The sequence below is a fragment of the Physcomitrium patens genome, chromosome 25 (genome assembly GCF_059467195.1).
Source record: "Physcomitrium patens ecotype Gransden chromosome 25, ASM5946719v1, whole genome shotgun sequence".
Taxonomy (NCBI): domain Eukaryota; kingdom Viridiplantae; phylum Streptophyta; class Bryopsida; order Funariales; family Funariaceae; genus Physcomitrium; species Physcomitrium patens.
The window spans coordinates 4,088,254-4,108,941 of NC_143434.1; the positions used below are offsets into that span (position 1 = coordinate 4,088,254).

Consider the following 20,688-nt stretch of genomic DNA (forward strand, 5'->3'; position numbering starts at 1 on the left):
TACTAACTTTGAAATTATCTTGTACAATTGTGCTTTTGGAATTGAATTATAATTGAATCTCCACTTTATTAAAAATATTTTATTTGTAACTAAATTTTTATATTTTTTAGGATTTTGTTAATTTATTGTTTCTACAATTATTAACTTTGTTACATTTTTTTGAGTCTTTCATAATCACATATGTTTTTTCTGACTAATTAATTCATTTTCTTTATTGGCAAAGTTACCATTTATTAAACTATTTTAACTGATGTAAAATATGCTTCATCTATCAATATGATATGATTTTTCATTAACTTCTTTTAACCTCAACACTATCTATTTGTAAATATTTAGCCTCTTAGAAACAATACCAAATATTATTTCAAACTCCTTATATAACTTTTTCAATTGAAAATATTAAAATCATTCAAATTGGTTTTAATAGGTCTATTTTATTAAAAATATTAGTATCATTTTATATCTCATATTATTTTGAATGATTTTTTAGATGCACAATTATTTTCTTCTATATCAGAAATTATTAAATTATTAATATTATTAATTATATTCATTATTATTAGAAAATCCTAAATCAATTTCATGTCATTTATTAAATATTTTTTAACAATAAAAGTGAGTTTATTAATACTAGCTTATTAAAGTATTATAAATCTCATAATATTTAATAACACATTTAAAGTTTTTGTTTATTTATAAAATATTTCTTAGAATATGTTGTATATTACTAATTTGGATTCGAATATTAATCCAATTTTTTATCAATTTCTTGCTATATACAAAAAAGTCTTAAAATTTTATTTTTTATGTTTTTACTATTTCAAGCTTTGATAAGGTTTTAAAATATTTTTATAGATATTTTCTATTAATAGAAATTTTATTTAATAAAAGATGAAAGATTTTTTTTATTTTCTTTAGTAATTTTTTTCTTAAATATAATATATAATTTGATGCCAAAGATTATTGTCTTAATAATCTATTAATTTATGTATGTTTTTACTAGTCAATTATTTTTACTATATTATTTTTAATTAATTAATTAGAAATAGCTATTTTTATTTAGATCTTGGTTATAGACCTACCTATCAATATTGTACCTATTTTGTTTATTTGTTTTTACTACTATTCATTTAATTTTGTAAATAAGTTTTGATTCTACTTTTTAGTACAATAATTTTATTTCTAACCATTGTGTCTATGACTCTACAATATATACAGAGGCCACATTTTTACAAATATTTAGAAACAAAAAACATATTTTTATTATTTTAAAAACCTTCAACTATAAAATCCAATTCTTACTTATATTTTAAAATATGGTTTTTACAAAAAATAAAAATTTAATTTCGAATATTTGAAAAGTAATCATTATATATATATATATATATATATATATATATATATGAATTTTTCGTACTTTTAGAATTAAAAGGCAAACTAATATATTTAAATTAATTTTACAATAATAGAATGTCAAAATTAAAAGAATGATATGGTTCATTATATAGCCTCTTTTTACATCATATTATATCTATATGCAAAGACTTTTAAAAGCAAAGTGGAAGATTTTAATAAAACTTTTATTATATGATCTTTTAAATTAAAAATTTAATTTAAAAATCTATCTAAATGAATTTTTTTTATTTAATTAAAAAAATTAAAAATTTATAATTTCTCATATCGTCTTGTAAGTAATAATATTCCTAATACTAAAATCTAATCTAAAATAATAAAATATAATAATTTTAAAAAATTCCTAAATAAATATATAGATTAATCAAATGAGCTTTTTATTTAAGAAACAAGGTAAAAAAAAAAAGACAACTTTAATTTTTTTAATGGATTAAAATGTACAGTTTTTAATAGTTTAATCAATCAAAATTTGCATATTTTTACATAAAATAACGAATATTTTACATTTTTATAAAATCTAAATCTAAAACTTAAATCCTATATTCTAAATACACTACTGAATATGTATATAATTTTTTTCAAGGATGTAGAGGTTTTTGATTTTTTAAAAAAGTATAATAATGCTTTTGATGTAAATGTCTACAATTTCTTTGCATTAAGGTTGTGTGGAATGTTGAACTTATTATTTCTAGTAAATGCTTTGTTTGAGTTGATCAACAATGCTTTTAGCAAATCTACTAATACTTGTGAACTCAATTCTGGACACTTTCAATTTTTTAATAACAAGTTGAGTACACGTTTTAATCATTAAGTCAAAACTTGTTGAAGAATATAGAGTGACATTAGTGTTGGTAAAAGCCTACTCAATCCAATACTTGCATTGAAAGATTCAATAAGCAAATAAGTACTATGCATTTGTATACTGATTTCTTTTAAGTTTTTGCTGATATAAATGATTGCTTGCAGAAATCCTAAAGAAATCACAACAAATCTTAAATCAATCTTTGAGAAATCTTTAAGAAATTACATGAAATTCTAAAAAACTTTCAAAGAAATTCTTAAGAAATTATAAAAAAATCATATATAAATCTTAATTAAATTCCAATAAAATTCTAATAGCATCATAATTAAATTTTAATTAAATAATAATTAAATAATAATTTAATACTAATTTAATATTAGAATTTAAAAAAAGCCTAAAATCTTTAAGAAACTTCTAGCAAATTCTAACAAACCATAGTCAAATTCTAAGTAAATGCCATATCAAATTTCAAATCTCAACAATTATTACATCAAATATTCATCTTAATTCGAACTTCTTGTATAATTCAATTTACTAATTGAAAGTAAACACACAAAGTCTAAAGATGATCTAACTTATAGATTAGAAGAAATTGCTCCTAATCTACTTGGATGTTGGTTGCTCTCCTTCTCCAAGCTAATTTTTGAGACCCTAGCTCACTTGTATTTTTCTTACATTTAATCCAATCATCCAATTGAACTTAAATTTATAATATACATTTAAGATAAATACGTTCATAAATCCACCAAATTTTACTTGTGGAATTACTACAAAATCTATATGATTTATTGAAATAAAGTATTTTTTTTATTTAACATAAAAAATACCCAAAAAAATCCTGATTTTGCAAAGCTCTTAAAAAGTCAATATGCACTTAAATTCCTCAAAATCAATTTTTATAGAAATAATATCAAGTTTATACTTAAAATCTTGACTCAAATTGACTTTGCATGTACATTGCATTGTTTGTAACTACTTGTAACCAATTTTATAATGTACAAATTCTATGGAGGCAATTACTGATTTAAATTGTAATTAGAAAAATAAATTAAATTTTTCTTTTATTCTATTCTTGTAATAATAAAGCATTAAAAGATGAACAAAACAAAAAAAGATGTATAGTACTTTAATGATCTTCCCCAAAGTTTTGTGCATCTGTGTCAATATTTATACAAGTCATTGAAAATGAAGGTTTTGATCTCTTTAATGTCTTGTGTTTGCAATGTTTTAAGTTTATTATGGTCTTGCTTGCAATTGTGTTAAACAAACTTCTTCTAAAGAAACTAGGAGCAATTTCACTTGTATTGGCATAGAATCAATAAAGAGGGAATGACTTAACTTTTGCAAGAAGTTTAAGGTAGAAATTAGAATAGTTGGAATTAAGACCAATGCTCAACCAAAAAAATATATTCTCTTCAATCAAAAAAATTAAAATATCTCATATTGGAAATACTATGATATCATGAAAAATTGTCTATTCTACAATTTTACTATTGAAATTAGAAGATAAAGTGTGTTCAAAGTGTTATTTTTTATCATAGCAATACTTTTATGTAATTAAGTATTCTGACCTATGACGAGCTTAGTTATAATTGCAAGAGTAGTGCAATTATTATCTTTTTGGTCATAGAAACATCAATTTTTATTTTATTTTATTTTATTTTATTTTTTCAAGAAGACAAAGTTAGATTGAATTATCTATAAATAAATTTACAAAGTAATGTATCTATTTAATTGCATATTATTCAAAAACTTTACTCTTTTCAAATTTATTCATAGTACACTTTGTGACTATCCAAGTATGCAACAAATTGTTGATATTTAAAATCCAATTTGTACTTCCAATGATATATAAATAAGAGTGAGTCCTTCCAATTGAATATATTATCAAAACTTGAGTATAAGAGGTCCAAAGCAATTGCTTATGTATTAAAAAGTAACTTTAAAATGTCCAAGATATTAGTTTGGATTCTAAGCTTATATCAAATGATTACACATTTATTAAGCAAGATAAATATATATATATATATATATATATATATATATATATATATGCACAATATATAAAAGAGTGGTAAATATTTGATGTGATTTATTTTGTCTACTTCTCATTTCTAAATTGTTTTATTGAATCTTATTCAAATTATACTTAAGCATTTTTATATTTTATCTAAACAATAGTCCAAATATAGTCCTAATTAATTACTCTTAATAAAAAAATTTAAAAGCTAAAAAAACTAAGATTTGTCAAAATTTGAATATAGATGTATTTATGCAAAAATAATTTCATTTAAGGTTGTAAGAGACCATAATATACTATTATATTGCATTACAAAGAAACTAAAAATTAAAATTTAGACTACTTAGATAACTTATATTATTAATTAGAATAACAAAAAAGATTTGATTGAAATATGACATCATATTTTTGCACCAACTTAGAATAGGTGCTCAATCCAAATACAAATTTAATTACAATACAAAATAATTTGATCCAAATTCTTCATTTTTAAAATCAAAGAAACAAAATTACAATAAGCACATGTCTAGGTAAATAACTTACAAAATTTAATGAAATAAAAATAGATTATTACTACACATATCTAAAATAAGTCACTTCAGTTATTTGTCTAGAAGAAAGATAAATAATATATTGTAATATGGCTATTAAATAAAATAATATATAAAAATTAATAATCCAATAGAATTTTATTGATAAATATAATAAAAAATTTCTTTAGAAATCATAAATTAAAAATAGAAGTTAGTAGAAAATTAAATATTATTATTATTTTTAATTGAAAATAATTCTACTTACTTTGTAAAATCATAATTAAGACAAGGCAAGTGTCACGGATACAAAATACAGACAAGAAAACTAGACAAGAAGTTCAAGAAGAACTGGATTAATCAGATGAGTACAAGAACAACACCAGAAAGGTGAGCTAGAACTCCAAGAGATGTGTTGTCGAGACTAAAGAACTCTTCAGCCTCGACTCCTATATATACTACTGAATAAGAAGCTTCTCGAGCTACTTCCGCTAACTAGGACGCTTCTCCAACAACTTCTACTAATTAGGAAACTTCTCGAGCAACTTCCTAGAATCTATCAGAATATTCTAGAACCTTCTAAGAATATTCTAGAACCTTCTAAGAGAATCTTTAGGGAATATTCTAAGAATCTTCTAGAACCTTCTAAAGGAATCTTTAGAGAATCTTTAGAGAATATTCTAGAAGAATATTCGAAGAATCTTCCAATGTATGTCCATGACATCACCTCCTCTTCTAACTTCGAGGTCTCCGAGAAGCAATGTTGTTATCAGTCAATACCAACGCAAGAAAATGAAAATCTGTCGCATCACATCCGCTATGAATTCCAATTGTTGTTCGCGAGGCAAATGATTCATCGGCCCTTGGAGCCAACGGTAGTGACCAACACCTTCAACCTCTGACCAAGCGTGGACTTCTGTGTCTTCATTGTGAAACTGTCCTCCAAACACACTTTCTGGCTGACCGTCGTAGGCAAGCTCGACCTCAAATACAATTACTAGCAATCTGTTGCTCGGTATCCTCCGACATCGTCGTGGTGCAGGCGGTTCTTCATCTCGCGATCGTCTTCGTGAGCTAGTCGCTTGAGATGACATAACAAGTATAGTATCTTGACTATCCATGTCCAAAGGCTAAAATGATGAGAGCAAACTATAGTTGCTAACAAAGTTCTACACTATCGAACTATGGATTTTGGAGGTGCCCTCCCCCCTTTTTATGCTACTTGATGAGCAAGCTTCAGCAAGAAGCTATCGTTGAATCGGCTTAGGTTTATGAGGATATCGTTGATGAAATTCTTGTACCTTTTTTGGTGCATTGGCAAGATTTTCGGCACGCTCCCACGTTCGTTCATTGATGTCGTATCCACTCCAATGCACTAAATACTCCAATTTTCTCCTATTACGCCGTGAATCTAGTACCTTTTCCACCTCGTATTCCTCATGGTTTTCAATTTCGATACTTGGTGGCGGACTTTGTACTCTTTGGGGAAAAGCTGACTCTCGATAAGGTTCCAACAAAGACACGTGAAAGACTGGATGTACCTTCATAGTAGCTGGTAACTCCAGACGATATGCCACCGGATTGATCTGCTTCTCGATAACAAATGGCCCTAATCTCCGATAGTCCAATTTGTCACATGGCCGCTTCGTCTTGATATTCCGTCGAAGAAGCCATACTTTACTTCCAACTTTAAAAGTAGGCGCCTCATTTCGATATTTATCTGCAGATGCCTTGTAACTCTCTAAGGCAGATTGCAATTGAAGCTTCAACGTCGCTTGAAGCTCGGATAGTTGCTTCACAAATCCTTCAGCTGCTGGGTTGTTATTTGCTGAAGAACTCAATAAATCGAGCTTGGGGTGGTATCCGTAGTTGGAGAAGAATGGTGTTTGTTGAGTTGACGCATGAAGAGTGTTGTTGTATGCGAACTCAGCAAGCGGTAGATATGCAGTCCAATCATCTTGTTGATAGTTGATGCTGCATCGTAAATATTGCTCCAAAACTTGATTCACCCGCTCCGTTTGACCGTCAGTTTGAGGATGAAAAGCCGAAGAGAGCTTAATATCCACCTTCAATATCTCAAAGAGGGACCTCCAAAACTTGGATACAAACTGAGTACCTCGATCCGACACGATATCATTTGGTAGGCCATGATAACGATATATGTTATCAAGAAAGAGTCTTGCGGTGTCTTTACTTGACGATGTTTTCTTGCAAGGCACGAAATGCGCCATCTTTGTAAATCGATCCACCACAACAAAGATGCTGTCAAATGAATTCGATGGCGGTAGGTCCGTAATGAAGTCCATAGAAACTGAAGACCATGGTCGGTGCGGAATAGGCAATGGCTGGAGAAGTCCATACGGACGATGTCGAGGGATCTTGGATCTTGAACAAACATCACAAGAAAGGACAAATTCCTTCACATCCTTCCACATTTGGGGCCACCAAAAATCTCGTGAAATGAGCTCCAAAGTCTTGTTGAATCCAAAATGTCCCGCAGTTGGAAAGTCGTGGCGAGATTGAAGTACTCGGAGTCGAGTTGGTCCTTTCGGGATATACAACCGCTCCTCAAAATACAGAAGATCTCCATCCACCTTAAACTTGTCATTATCGACACGTTGTTTGATGTCAAGAGCTATAGAATCCTCAATGGTTGCAGTACGTACATCGCTAAGGAAGCCGTCATCGATAGTTGCAACAGTAGCAAAAATCCTGAATTTTTCTGGTTTCAACAATGTTGTACATTGTTGATCAAACGCTGCTTCTCCAGCCTTTGGCGCAAGATACGATCTCCTCGATAATGCGTCAGATAATCCTTGCTGTTTTCCAGGGCGGTAGGTGATAATAAAGTCAAATCGTGATAGAGACATATTCCATCGAGCTTGACGACGATTCAAAATTCGAGCTGTCATGAAGTACTCCAAATTCTTGTGGTCCATATAAACAGTCACTGGATGTGCAGCTCCTTCGAGGAAGTGACGCCACTCTTGGAAGGCATCCACTATAGCAAGCAGCTCTTTGTCGTGGATCTCGTAGTTGATCTCAGCAGCAGAGAACTTTCGTGAATAGAACGCAACTGGGTGAAGCTTCTTGTCTATGCCCATCTGTGAAAGCACAGCTCCCAAAGCAAAACCTGAAGCATCGGTCTCTAAATAGAAAGCCTTTGCAAAGTCAGGGTGTACCAAGATTGGAGCCGTAGTGAATGCCGTCTTGAGATCTTGAAATGCTTTTGCTGCTTGTGATCCCCATTCGAGCTTGTCTTTGCTTGTTAGACGCGTGAGTGGTGCAGCAACTTGAGAATAATTCTTGATGAAGATCCGATAGAAGTTAGCAAATCCAAGAAAACACTGAACATCTCTAACCGTCTTCGGAACTTCCCAAGATATAATTGCTTCTACCTTTTTTGGATCCATCTTCAAGCCCTCTGTAGTCGCAATGAAGCCCAAAAATTCCATCTCATTCTGGTGAAATTGACACTTCTCCAACTTGGCGTAGAGTCCTCGTTCGCGTAGTTTTTCAAGAACCAAACAAACGTGCTTCTCATGTTCTTCTTCATTCTTGGAAAATATCAAAATATCATCCAGATAGATGACAACAAAGTCATCGAGGTACTCCCGAAAGATGTCGTTCATCATATGCTGAAAGACCGCTAGAGCATTGGTAAGACCAAAAGGCATGACATTGTACTCAAAATGGCCATACCTTGTACGAAAGGCTGTCTTCCATTCATCTCCTTCTTTGATTCGCACAAGATTGTAGGCTCCTCTTAAATCAATCTTTGTAAAAATCCTTGCACGTCCAAGTTGATCTAAGAGGCCGGAGATCAAAGGTAAGGGATAGCGATTTTTCTTGGTCACCTTGTTGAGTCCTCGGTAGTCCACGCACATCCGCAGTGAGCCATCCTTTTTCTTCACGAATAGGATTGGTGCTCCAGCTGGCGACTTTGAATGTCGAATAAAATTCTTGGCTAGATTCTCATCGATGTACTTCCGCAATTCTGCCAACTCCGTCTGCGATAGGTTGTATATTGGACCAAAAGGTGGTTGCGCTCCTTCCTCTAAGTCTATGGCGCAATCATATGGTCGATGTTCCGGCAGTATATCGACGTTCTTCTTCTGAAACACGTCTTCAAAATCCCTATATTGCTCTAGTATATTCGATGTTGAGATATTCTCGCCGCTAGTTGGAGCTGCATAAATGACAAATGGTGCGCCTTCCTTGGACGATCTTAGGAACGCTCTCGCTCCAATAAACATGGATTTCTTCATGTAGGTTCTACCAACAGGTTTATTATTATTTTTTTCAGGAAATGTTATCCTTCGTAGCCTCCAATCAATGGACGGATTATGATCTTCTAACCAAGAAAGACCAAGGATAACAGGGCTTGATGGGGTTCTAATAATATTAAAAATAACGTGACTTCTATGGTCCTTAAACACCACTTCTATAGGTTCTGATTCGTGGGTAACGTTGCCTGACAATAAGGGTCGTCCATCTATCACCTCTACGTGAACAGGTTTGGACTTCTGTACTAAACGGATCTTGTGGCGTTTAGCAAACTCTTCATCTAAAAAACAAGTAGATGCCCCCGAATCCAATAAAGCTAAAGTTTTTTGTTTTTGAGGGCCTAAAAACAAAGGAATTGTAAAACAACGGGCAAGTTGGACAGAGAAGGAGGAACCTGATTGTTGTCGTGATATTAGATTGTCTAGCCGCACGGTTCCTACTGTGGCTGGGCGTTGTCGTTTTCCGGAATCATCGCACTTCTAGTCTTGACAGGGTGCCAATTTTGCTTCTTTGGGCAATTTCCAACCTTGTGACCTTCTTCTCCACAGTACAAACATAACCCTTCCTCCATACGCCGTTTCTTCTCTGTTGGAGTAAGAGATCGGACACGCGCCGTGTCGATTTGCATGTCTGTTGCCTCCGAATGTGAGTTTAAGCTATTTGCAGACATAGTCACGTCGTAACGAGTCATTTGGTGTTTTGGACGTTGGTCTTGGCGATGCTGGAATAGGTGGTTGTCACACTTTAGAGCTTGGCTAATAGCTTCGTTGAGCGTTTGAGGATCAGGAAGAGATAACAGCAAGTCCTTCATATCATCCTTCAAGCCCCAATAAAACTGACTCACCAACCCCTCTTCACCCCAATTAATGTCACTTGCCAATTGTCTGAAATCCGAGGCATAGACTGATGCAGAGCGTGTTCCTTGTCGTAGCGATCGGATCTTTGTTGTAGCCCATCGAACTTTATCATGCTCGCCAAATGCTTCTGCAAACGCCTCCAAGAACGTTTCAAAGTTGCTCAGGATTGGCGATCGCTTCTCAAACAAGGGAGTAAACCAAGACAGAGCTTGTGCTATAAGCAAGGTTCCAACAAGCCCAACACGCGCTTCCTTCGTCGGATAACGTTCGGGCTGTAAAATTATTATCAACCTGATTTGGTTGACAAAACCTCAAAACTTGGAACGAGTTCCATCAAACTTATCCGGAAGACTAACTCGAGGCTCCTTTCGTTGTAGGACTACTCGATCTTGTTGAAATGGAGGTAGAACTGCTTCTTCTGGCGCAGAAGTTTGAGGCTGATATGCTTTAGATGGCGCTATCCCAGATGCTCCATTGTTATGGAATCCTACCATGACTCCTTCGATCTCTGTTGTCCTATGTGACAACGAGGCAAGAGCATTTATGATGGCGTCTAGTTTGGATTCCAAACTTTCAGCCATTTCAACGTCTTAACCTTCGGCTAACCTTCAGAAAGAAGAAAAAAGAGTTTTGACAAGAGAACAATATTGATTCAGAGGAGAGTACTCCGCAACCTCTAAAACGCCTTAAGACTCGAAGATGAGGGGTAATCCACTCTCTCCAAGAAGAATAAGGCTCTCATATTGAGAAAGAAGAGATATCAGTTTAGAGGAGGGTAATCCGCAACCTCTAAAACACTAGCACACCTTCAAGAAGAGGGGTAATCCACTCTCTAACAAGAAGGAACTAGCTCTGATACCAGTGAAAATGTAGTCTCGACAAACTGTCACGGATACAAAATACAGACAAGAAAACTAGACAAGAAGTTCAAGAAGAACTGGATTAATCAGATGAGTACAAGAACAACACCAGAAAGGTGAGCTAGAACTCCAAGAGATGTGTTGTCGAGACTGAAGAACCCTTCAGCCTCGACTCCTATATATACTACTGAATAGGAAGCTTCTCGAGCTACTTCCGCTAACTAAGACGCTTCTCCAACAACTTCTACTAATTAGGAAACTTCTCGAGCAACTTCCTAGAATCTATCAGAATATTCTAGAACCTTCTAAGAGAATCTTTAGGGAATATTCTAAGAATCTTCTAGAACCTTCTAAAGGAATCTTTAGAGAATCTTTAGAGAATATCCTAGAAGAATATTCAAAGAATCTTCCAATGTATGTCCATGACAGCAAGATAGATCAAATATAAAACCATCATTGATATTATAAGATAAAATTGAAAAATAGTTTCTCATCAAAATTATCAAAAAAAAACTTAAGTTGATATTTAGAAAGGAACATTTATAAATTAAGAATTAATTTAAAATCTAAGAAATAAAATTTCATGCCTATAATAAAAATATAGAAGTTTTTTTTTTTTTTTTTTTTTTTTTTTTTTCAATTAAAGAATTAGATTAGTGAAAAAAAAACTTTGAAAAGATTCAAGATGTACTAAGTTTGAGTAATTTTGATTTGTGTAGATTTTGTATGAACTATGCAAAGACAAGGTTTGATTTGAATAAATATATTTTTTAAAAAACAAATTAGAGTTTAATTTTTTTTTTTTTTTTTTTTTTATGTTTTTATGAAAAATATATAAATAAAATATTATAAATTTGTGCACATACTTGTATTAAGTTTGAATTCTAAATTTGATCTCATTTGATTGATCAAATTCAAAGTTATTGGAATTCAAGTGAATTAGAATATTAGTAAATAATACTTTGAAGGTTAATAAGGGTTTCTTAAATTTGCAACAATATGATGATTAGAATGAAGTAAAATTTCATAGGATAGTAGTTAACATAACTATCAATATTTTAAAAATCTTGAAAAATGTTTTATAGGTCAAGGAAGAGATCTTGGCATTGGAAGCTTAATATCAAGGTTAGAAAAAGAAGTTGGTTAACATCTTAGCAAATGATGTGTCATTTTTTAAAATTTGCACATATAATATTTTTTAATTTTTTAATTTATTTTTCAACTAAGAGATTAATAGATGTGAAATGTTTAAAAAAATTATTGTTAATTAAAAGATTACAAGGACTTTGATTTTCTATTAGATCTATTTAGGATTCATTAGGATTTAATAAGATTTTATTAGGATTTTTAAAGATTAATTAAGATTTATTTAATATTTTTTTAGAATTAATAAAGATATTTTTAGATTATTTGGATTTATTTTAAATTTTGTTAAAATTTATTTTAAAATAAATCAAGATTTTATTAGAATTTGAATATTATTTAGGATATAAAAGATGATAGAAGTAAAACTTTTTTGACCTAAAAATTCTAAAAGAATAATGTATGCAACTTCAAAATTAAAGCATAATTATATTATAAAATACTAATGCATTTTTCATTGTAAGATAACAATGTGAGCTTGTAGGAGTCTTTGTAAGATAAATTATTAGTTATGAGCAATTGCTGTGGATTTCAAACCATCCTATCAACTCATCATATTGTTTAAAACTTTTACTGCAAATACTATATACAAAGCATTGTTGAAATATAACACAAGTATTATGTGAAAGAATACATAAAGACCAATAATCTTGAAGTATTTTATTAATGATATAATAAAAAATCACTTAAGATTTATAGATTAAAATAAGAAAATAATAGAAATTTTAATATTAACATTGATTTTTTTATTGAAAAAACGTTTATTTGATTTGTAGTACCATAAGTAAGGCAAAATAAGATAAATTTGTCATAAAAAATACTACCAACACGTTTCGTTGAAAGTAAAGGATTATTTCTATAAAAAATTATCAAAAAAACTTAAGTTGATACTGTAAAAAGATTATTTATAAATAAAATTGAAATTAAATATTAAGGCAGAAAAGTGCACTCTCACTATATATTTTGAATTCTTTTGTTGATCAAATAATAGAATTAGATAAAAAACTAAAAAAAGATTTTACATGCATTGGTTTTAAATAATTGAATTTGTAATAACTTTGTAAGATCTATGAAAAGTCAAGCTTAGATTTGGATGTCTTTGTTTTTAAAAAATAAAAAAGAGCTGACATTTTAGAGAATTTTGTGAGTTTTGTAGCAAACCTAATAGTGATTTTTTTTGGATTTGTGTTATAAATTTGAACTTAGTTAGGCAATCAAATATAAATATATTAGAATTTAAGTAGATTACAGTATTGAAAATTAGAATTTTGAGGGCTAGTAAGGATATCTAAATCTTTAAAAATTTCTTTGTTAGATTGTAGTAAAATTTGAGGAATTAATAGCTAATCAAAACACTAATATATGTACAAATTTGGAAGTATACTGATGGTATAAGAATAAGAGCTTCAAATTGGGATCTCAACATCAAGATTAAAAAAAGAAGCCATCCAATATCTAAGAAGATTATTTGTCTTTTCTCTCAACTAATAAGTGTCATTCTTCTTAATTTTCTTCTGCTTATTTTCAAGTAGAAGGTTAAAAACTATAAAAAGTTTTACATAAAAGAAATAATTAATTTAGAATTTAAAATGATTTTAATATACTTTTGCCAAATATTTTTAAAGATGTATGGTGTAAATATATACCTTTCTACACAAATATTTGGGATTATGTCCAAATTCTTTGTATTGTTTAATTTTTCCTTAATTCAATCAAGAAGTACCTAGCCTATAGACAAGTATAGGTAGAACCACATTCTTGGATTCTTATTTGTTTTTAATTAATAATCTACTACAATTTTTTCTTAAATGTGTAATAATTTGTATGGAAAAGTGGAAGCTAAAGAAGAAAACAAAAATGTTTTTATAATTCTAAAAAAATATGCATTTGCATCATTTGTTAAATATACCAATTTATTGATTATTAAAAAAATCTTTCAGCTTAAAATTATAAATTCCATAATATGAATCCAAACTTTATTTTGTGAACTAGATGTGTACTATGGCTATATGCATTAATGTTGTTTAGAAACTGAACCTATTCCTCACTATCCACTCATGCATAGAAATGAATAACTTTGATTTAACTGTAATATTCACATGTTTAATTATTAAGCTTTGTGTGTATGCTTGGAGGCTCATTTCATTACTTGTGGGCAAGCAATTCTATCCACCTCCAATCAACGAATCTCCACAAGGGACGTCTATGTATAGTAGTGCACCCCGTCAGAGCACTCCCCATGGCTCACTCACAATCTCTAAAATACATGTAACCACCCGTTCGCCTTATTTGCTATCCCTTAGTATTGAATTTCAATCACACAATAACAAGTATGTCCATAGCACTCCTCCCAAATGGATAAACAAACGAACCCTCTAATGTGCATTTCTAGCTTATGTATTGGGATGCCTCAAAAGCAGCGAAAAGGACAGAAACCAAAACCCACACAAAGCTCCAGGTTCAGCGCAGCAGTGCCAGCAACGCAGACGTAGTCCACGTCAGCGGAGGTGGGGGAGAGAAAGCAGGCGTGGCCCCATCGCAGTGGGCGACCATGCGGGTGTCGAGACCCTGGGCGCGCCTCCGAAGGTAGGCGCAGCGTCCACCACCGCCCCTGCGGGTGTGCCGCGGCTGCTATTATTGGGAGTGTAGATCGCGAGCTTACGATCGCCGCATGTCCCAAAGCCGCCACTGTCCACCGTTCATCCAACATTCCTATGCGCAACCCGTGAGACTCCCCAGGGAACCTATCTCTATCAGTAGCGGCCTACCTACTCGGCGTCATCTGCTAGCAATCACGAGGGAGACCTCAGTCACTCTATCTATCTCTCTCTTGCGCTCTCACCCAGCTGATCATTCGGATCGCCAAAAGGCGGCCGGCAACGTTGTCTGCAGCTCCTGGAGACCTGGTACAAGATTCCATTCGCATGGGCGGACACCGCGGGGTTTACAAGTCGAGGTGTGTTGGTTCTCGTCGAGTGTTGGCGGAGTTCATTCCCTGTACCGTGGGATCCTGGGAATACGATTGCACTTTTAATTTTTTTCGGCTTAGCTGCTTGGTTTGCGTGAGGATATTTCTCCCCAGTGTATATAAGTGGAGTAGCAGGAGGTGGGACGAGAACGAGGGAGTCGGATGCTCGATGGGGAAGCAAGAGGTGCTGCCGAAGTCCGAGGAAACGTGTCTTCTCAGCCCCAGCTTGTATGTTGACGGAGCTAGGTCCGAGGTAAAGCAACAGCAGGGTGACATAGCCAAGCGTAGCTTCAGGAGGATTTGTGTCTTCTGCGGGAGTAGTCGTGGCAAGAAGGACATTTTCAGCGACGTCGCGTTCAAACTTGGCCGAGAATTGGTCGGTGTTTCGTTCCCTGGATATCCCTCAACCAGCTTGAAAATTCTTATTTATTTATTTCGTGTAACAATAATGTAGTCGATTAAGTGGGTAGAGCTGTCGATACCAACGGCACGAATGCATGTCAGTCGCTCATTTGCTTTTTCACTGCTTTCGCTGCCTGAGCCCAACGTAGCTGCTGGCGGGAAGCCAGGTTGTGTGAGTGACCCCTGGCATGCCAGTCCGCAGATCGACAAGTTGTTGAGTTTTTCCGTCGTGCTCCGTTCACTGTTTCGAAACTGACACTGTGGAATTGATCATGACGACTTGAGATCAAATGATGTGTCAATACTGCAGCTGCCTGGCAGTAGCACTAGAGTGTTCTCATGATGCTGGGCCAACCACCCGGAAATCTGACGTTTCGAACCTCCTCTAAGTGATGAGTATATAAAAATCACAGTTTAGACCTCAAGATTTGAAGAGCTCTTCAACTCGACGAGTGCTGAGCGCTTATCGTCTGTCATTACGTTAACTGATAGTTAGAATTAGGTGCGAAGCTTGAGTTGATCCTTCGGTGGTATCTCCTGCAGGTTCGTGTATATTTTGAGAATTCTCTTAGATAAGAACAGGTCTAGACATTATGAGTATCTTTTTATTTTTATCCCGAGTCGTCTACTTTCCAAGTTATCTTATGATCCACTGTTAATATCCACTGGATTATAACGTTTACATAGTTCCACGAAGTTTTAAATTTCTTCATTAATTCACGGTAGTGTGAGGCGTGATCTTGTGCAGGTCAGCAGGAAAATAGATCTCGTGTACGGTGGGGGAGGCAATGGATTGATGGGCCAAGTGGCGCAGTCTGTGCATGACGGAGGCGGTCACGTTATAGGGTACAGTATTTTGCTTATTTTCGAAAGGAATCTGTAACACATTGACATTGACGGCGTAATTTCTTCGTGGACCTCCCAGAACTCGTCGAGTCAGTAGGTTGAACTCAAGGAACAATGGTCTGATTAAGTTTCGCAAATTTATCTATAGTTGACCCTCTACCGGTCGGTTGATTCAAATTCTTGGAAGGTGGTTGAATCTGGTCTAAATACACATTCGTCAAAGTGAAATGTATGGCAAGCTGTGTTTTTTTCCAGGTTCGATAATACTTAGCTTCATGTGCTATAACAGGAATATCTAACAGGAATGTATTGTTGTTGGGGCTGCTTTTGGTTGGCAGTGTGATACCCAAGGCGTTGATTGGCCAAGAGGTAGACCACACATTCTTACTTCCTTTTTTTTCTTTTTTTTTCTCTCCCTCTCTTTTTAGCATACCTGTATTCTCAATATCAGTGGCATTCTCTAGGTACGGCTTTCTAGTACTCTAGACCTTGCAACATTGACAGGAGACTGTTGTTCTCTATGGGAACGCAGCTTACGGGTCAAACAGTGGGGAGGTTGGTCGCAGTAAGGAACATGCATCAACGGAAGGCTGAAATGGCTCGACAAGCTGATGCCTTCATTGCTCTTCCAGGTTATGCCAAGTTTTCCCTTTATTTTTTCATTCTGAAGTTTCATTTTCTACGTATGCGTATATTTGGCGCAGGATTCTGAGGTCACACATGCTGATGCGAATCAAATCATTAGAAGTATATCGCCCACCAAATACTCTTCACTAATAAATCTTCAATTGCAGGCGGTTACGGTACACTGGAGGGGCTGCTTGAGGTCATCACTTGGTCCCAACTCGGCATTCATGAGAAGCCTGTAAGTTGGCATCTCTACCATCCTGCAATTCAACGTTTCGGTGAGGATTGTTCCTAAGATTTCACATAGCAGTAGTAACTTCGATGTTAACCGGGTTGCGAGTTCAGTCGATCATTGGCTTTATATTCCTGAACCCCGAGAGGATGGTGACGTCTTCTTACTGTTTCGTATTGGAAACTCAAATGAGCTACTGAGAATGAGTCTTTTTGCTTTCGATCAGGTGGGTCTACTCAACGTCGATGGTTACTACAACCCACTTTTGACACTCTTCGACAATGCTCTGGAGGAGGGATTCCTAAAGCTTTCAGCTCGGAGCATTGTAGTTTCAGCACGAACTCCAAGTGAACTGCTAGACAAACTGGAGGTTTGCATGCTTCTGATGCAGCATTCATCTTCACACCAGCCAATCTATATGATGCTATGTGGTCCTTAGTGAACATTGTCCACACTTCTGTATTCTTTCAGCGGCTACAAACCTGATACGACTTGTTTCACTGTGCCTTGTGCAGGCATATACACCAACCCACGATCGAAGCACCCCCAAGCTTTGCTGGGAGGATACCGAGAGCCTTGTCTACCCATCTGCTGTTTCTGGCACAGATCAACGGTGTTGATAATGTGGGTGCATCAGAACCTCAAATTTTGAAGGCGAAAATCTTACTGGATTTTTTTTAACAAGAAACTTCCAAAGTGATGAGCAGTGTGGGCTTTGATCCGGCCTCGACATGTGCACATGAAGACGGTGTAGAAAATGCTTGCACCATGCCTAGTGGCTGTTTTTCACCACCTCTCAGAGCTGATTGGGTCCACCAGATTACCCTGATTTCGATAGAAGCTGCGGTGGACATGTCGTAGCATCCTGACTGTATGCTACTGAATAACTGTAAAAATCTACCGACTTGATGTCTCTTGAAAGCATATCTTTGCCAGTTTCTACTGTTTTTTGAAGTTGGCTTAAACTCTACGAGGAAACTTTCTTGACGTGCTCTTAAGGTGGGAATTGAGAAGCTTCCAGATCCCTTGCAATCACAACCGTGCCACATTTTTTGATGAGTATTCTTTCAACATAATCTGATACTTTTACTAGATATATATATTTTTTATAAGATTGATATTTACTTTAAAAAAATACTTTAAAAAAAATAAGATCACTTGCAACAATTTGCACAAAACATCTCTAATGCAAACTATTGAGAGCATTAAATGTAGTTGGAGCTCTCCATAATATTTACAATAGACTATAATAAATACCATAGCTACAGTATTTAGAGTCTCGTGGAAAAGAACTGTTTATTCTCTCCTGTATACAAGATATAACCAGATCAATAGATTTTTATGTGTGAAGCTCTCTCTCTTTAGAAACCCTCTTGTGTGTATGACTTGCTACTACTCTTGTATGTGTGTATTACTTATTACTATTCTTGTATCTTTCTAAATATTCTCATTATGAGCACGACTCTCTTCTACACACTATCACAATTTTTATTTTTTATTTTTTATTTTTTATTTTGCTTTAGTCTTGATTTTGAAAACATGTTGCTACTCTTTGCTCAGTGTTTGCTTCATGATCTTGCTGCGCTTCTTGCTCGTCCCTCACACATTAGCTGCTTACTTAGAACACTTGTTCCACTCTCTGCCTTACTTGTTTAGAATACTTGCTTAGAATACTTGACCTAGTCCAGCTTGCTCCTTACTGTGCCTTGCGCCTGCCGCCAAGCAACCGCCAAACTGTCGCTATTGTTGCTACCGCCCTACTACTGCCGCAGTTGCCCGTTGTCGTCGCCCTACCGTCGCTGCCACCCTGTTGCCCTATCGCTGCCTGCTATCGCCGTCCTACTGCTATTCTATTGCTTTAATCCATAATCTTAATAATAATAATAATAATAATAAAATAATATTTTTATTTTTCAAGTTCAAGTTTATCATTTTATTTGATTTAATATTTTAAAGTATATTTTATTCAACTTTTCTACTTGATCTTGTATTTTCTTTACAAATTTATTTATAATGAGTGCTTCAACATCTTCAACTGCTTCTATTATGGTTTCAACTATTACCAGTGCATTCCAACATTTTCAAACTCTTTTATTTCCATCATTGAGTGTGGATGAAAACAATTATGTATTATGGGAAAAAATGGCAAAAGCAAATTTATTTGTAGAGCAACTCTCGGATGCCATTATGTTTGAAGAATCTCGTACAATAAGTATTTCTATTCTTCCTGCTATTCATTGGAAAGCACTTCTTTTCCTTCGTCGTCATCTTGTACCTATATTACAACATCAATATTTGGAAATGGAAGATTCTACAAAACTTTGGAAAAATCTTAAATCCAGGTTTGATCATTAAAAGACCATTTTCCTTCTACACGCATGTCATAATTGGACACATTTACATGTCTTGGATTTTTCAAATTTAAATGCCATCAATAGTGAAATGTATAGTATTGTCTCACAATTACGATTATGTGGACAAAGCATCTTTGAAGAAGAAATGATTGAGAAAACTCTCTCTACATTTCTTCTTATATCTACTCTGCTTGTACAACAATACATGAACATGAAATTTGAGAGTCATTCTGATTTCATGTCCTATCTACTTCTTGCAGAGAAGCAAAATGAGCTATTCTTGCGCAATGGAGAAGCTCGTACTATTGGAACTACAATTCCACAATCTCATGCACTTAATATTTCAAAGTCTAAGAAAAAATTATATAAACATGGGAAATATGCTCATAAGTATTGGGGTAGTCATAGTCATGACCATTTCTACCCATATGGAAAGAATAAACGTTCTACTATTAATTATAGTAGAAAACAAAAATCAGAGATGCATTCTTGCCATAAGTGTAGAATGATTGGATATTTAGTATATGCATGCCGTACTTCAAAATATTTTATTAAAATGTTTCAAGAAAATAAGAAACTATGAGATAAGGCTCATGAAGTTCATACTATGGATGCGTTGATGGATTCAATTGGTGTTGATGACTTAGAAGCTTATATGAATGACAAAACCTCTAATGATGAATCAAATGATGCGCTCATTGATTCTGTAACAACACATATTATCTTATGAGATAGACAATTTTTTATTGAAAAATCTTCAATTTGGCAAATTAAAAATATAATAACCATGGCTGGAACAAATGCGTTTTATTTCCAAGAAGGCACAGCGATGGTAAAATTATCTACGGATTCCATTATAAAATGTAAATATGCAATGTTTGCACCCTCAGCATATCAAAGTCTAATTAGCTACCGAGATGTGCGTATTAATCGTTATCACATCTCGACCGCCATTTTAAATAGAAAAGAGGTTTTTGTTCTTGCGAAGAACCATAAATTTGTTGAAAAAGCTTTTGCTACAAAAAATGGTTTATATTGAATTGTGATTCGGCCTCCCATTATATTTAATTTTACATCATCTATCACAGAGAGTCATTTTTCTCTCTAGCATGGACGATTGAAACATCCAGGATGTATATTATTTATAAAGATCATTCCATGTATAATTAGGCATAATTTAAAGCCTATAAATGTAGACTCTATGGAACTATGTCGTGCATATGTGCAAGGTAAAATGATTACTCAGCCTTCAATTTGGCAACTCCCACAAGAATTACCACCAATGCTTGAAAGATTGCATGGTGATATTTGTGGTACTATTAATCCAATATCGGGACCATTTCATTA

General features: G+C 33.8%; 1 protein-coding gene across 1 annotated transcript; it reads left to right on the top strand.

Annotated features, from left to right (window-relative positions):
- Positions 1-14,717: 14,717 nt before the first annotated feature.
- Positions 14,718-17,957, top strand: LOC112278285 (putative cytokinin riboside 5'-monophosphate phosphoribohydrolase LOGL10). The gene is made up of 7 exons (XM_024511537.3): positions 14,718-15,256; positions 16,031-16,128; positions 16,467-16,497; positions 16,661-16,760; positions 16,923-16,993; positions 17,214-17,357; positions 17,503-17,957. The coding sequence occupies exons 1-7, from the start codon at positions 14,837-14,839 to the stop codon at positions 17,605-17,607; spliced, it is 969 nt and encodes a 322-aa protein (XP_024367305.1). The 5' UTR covers positions 14,718-14,836; the 3' UTR covers positions 17,608-17,957.
- Positions 17,958-20,688: the final 2,731 nt, after the last annotated feature.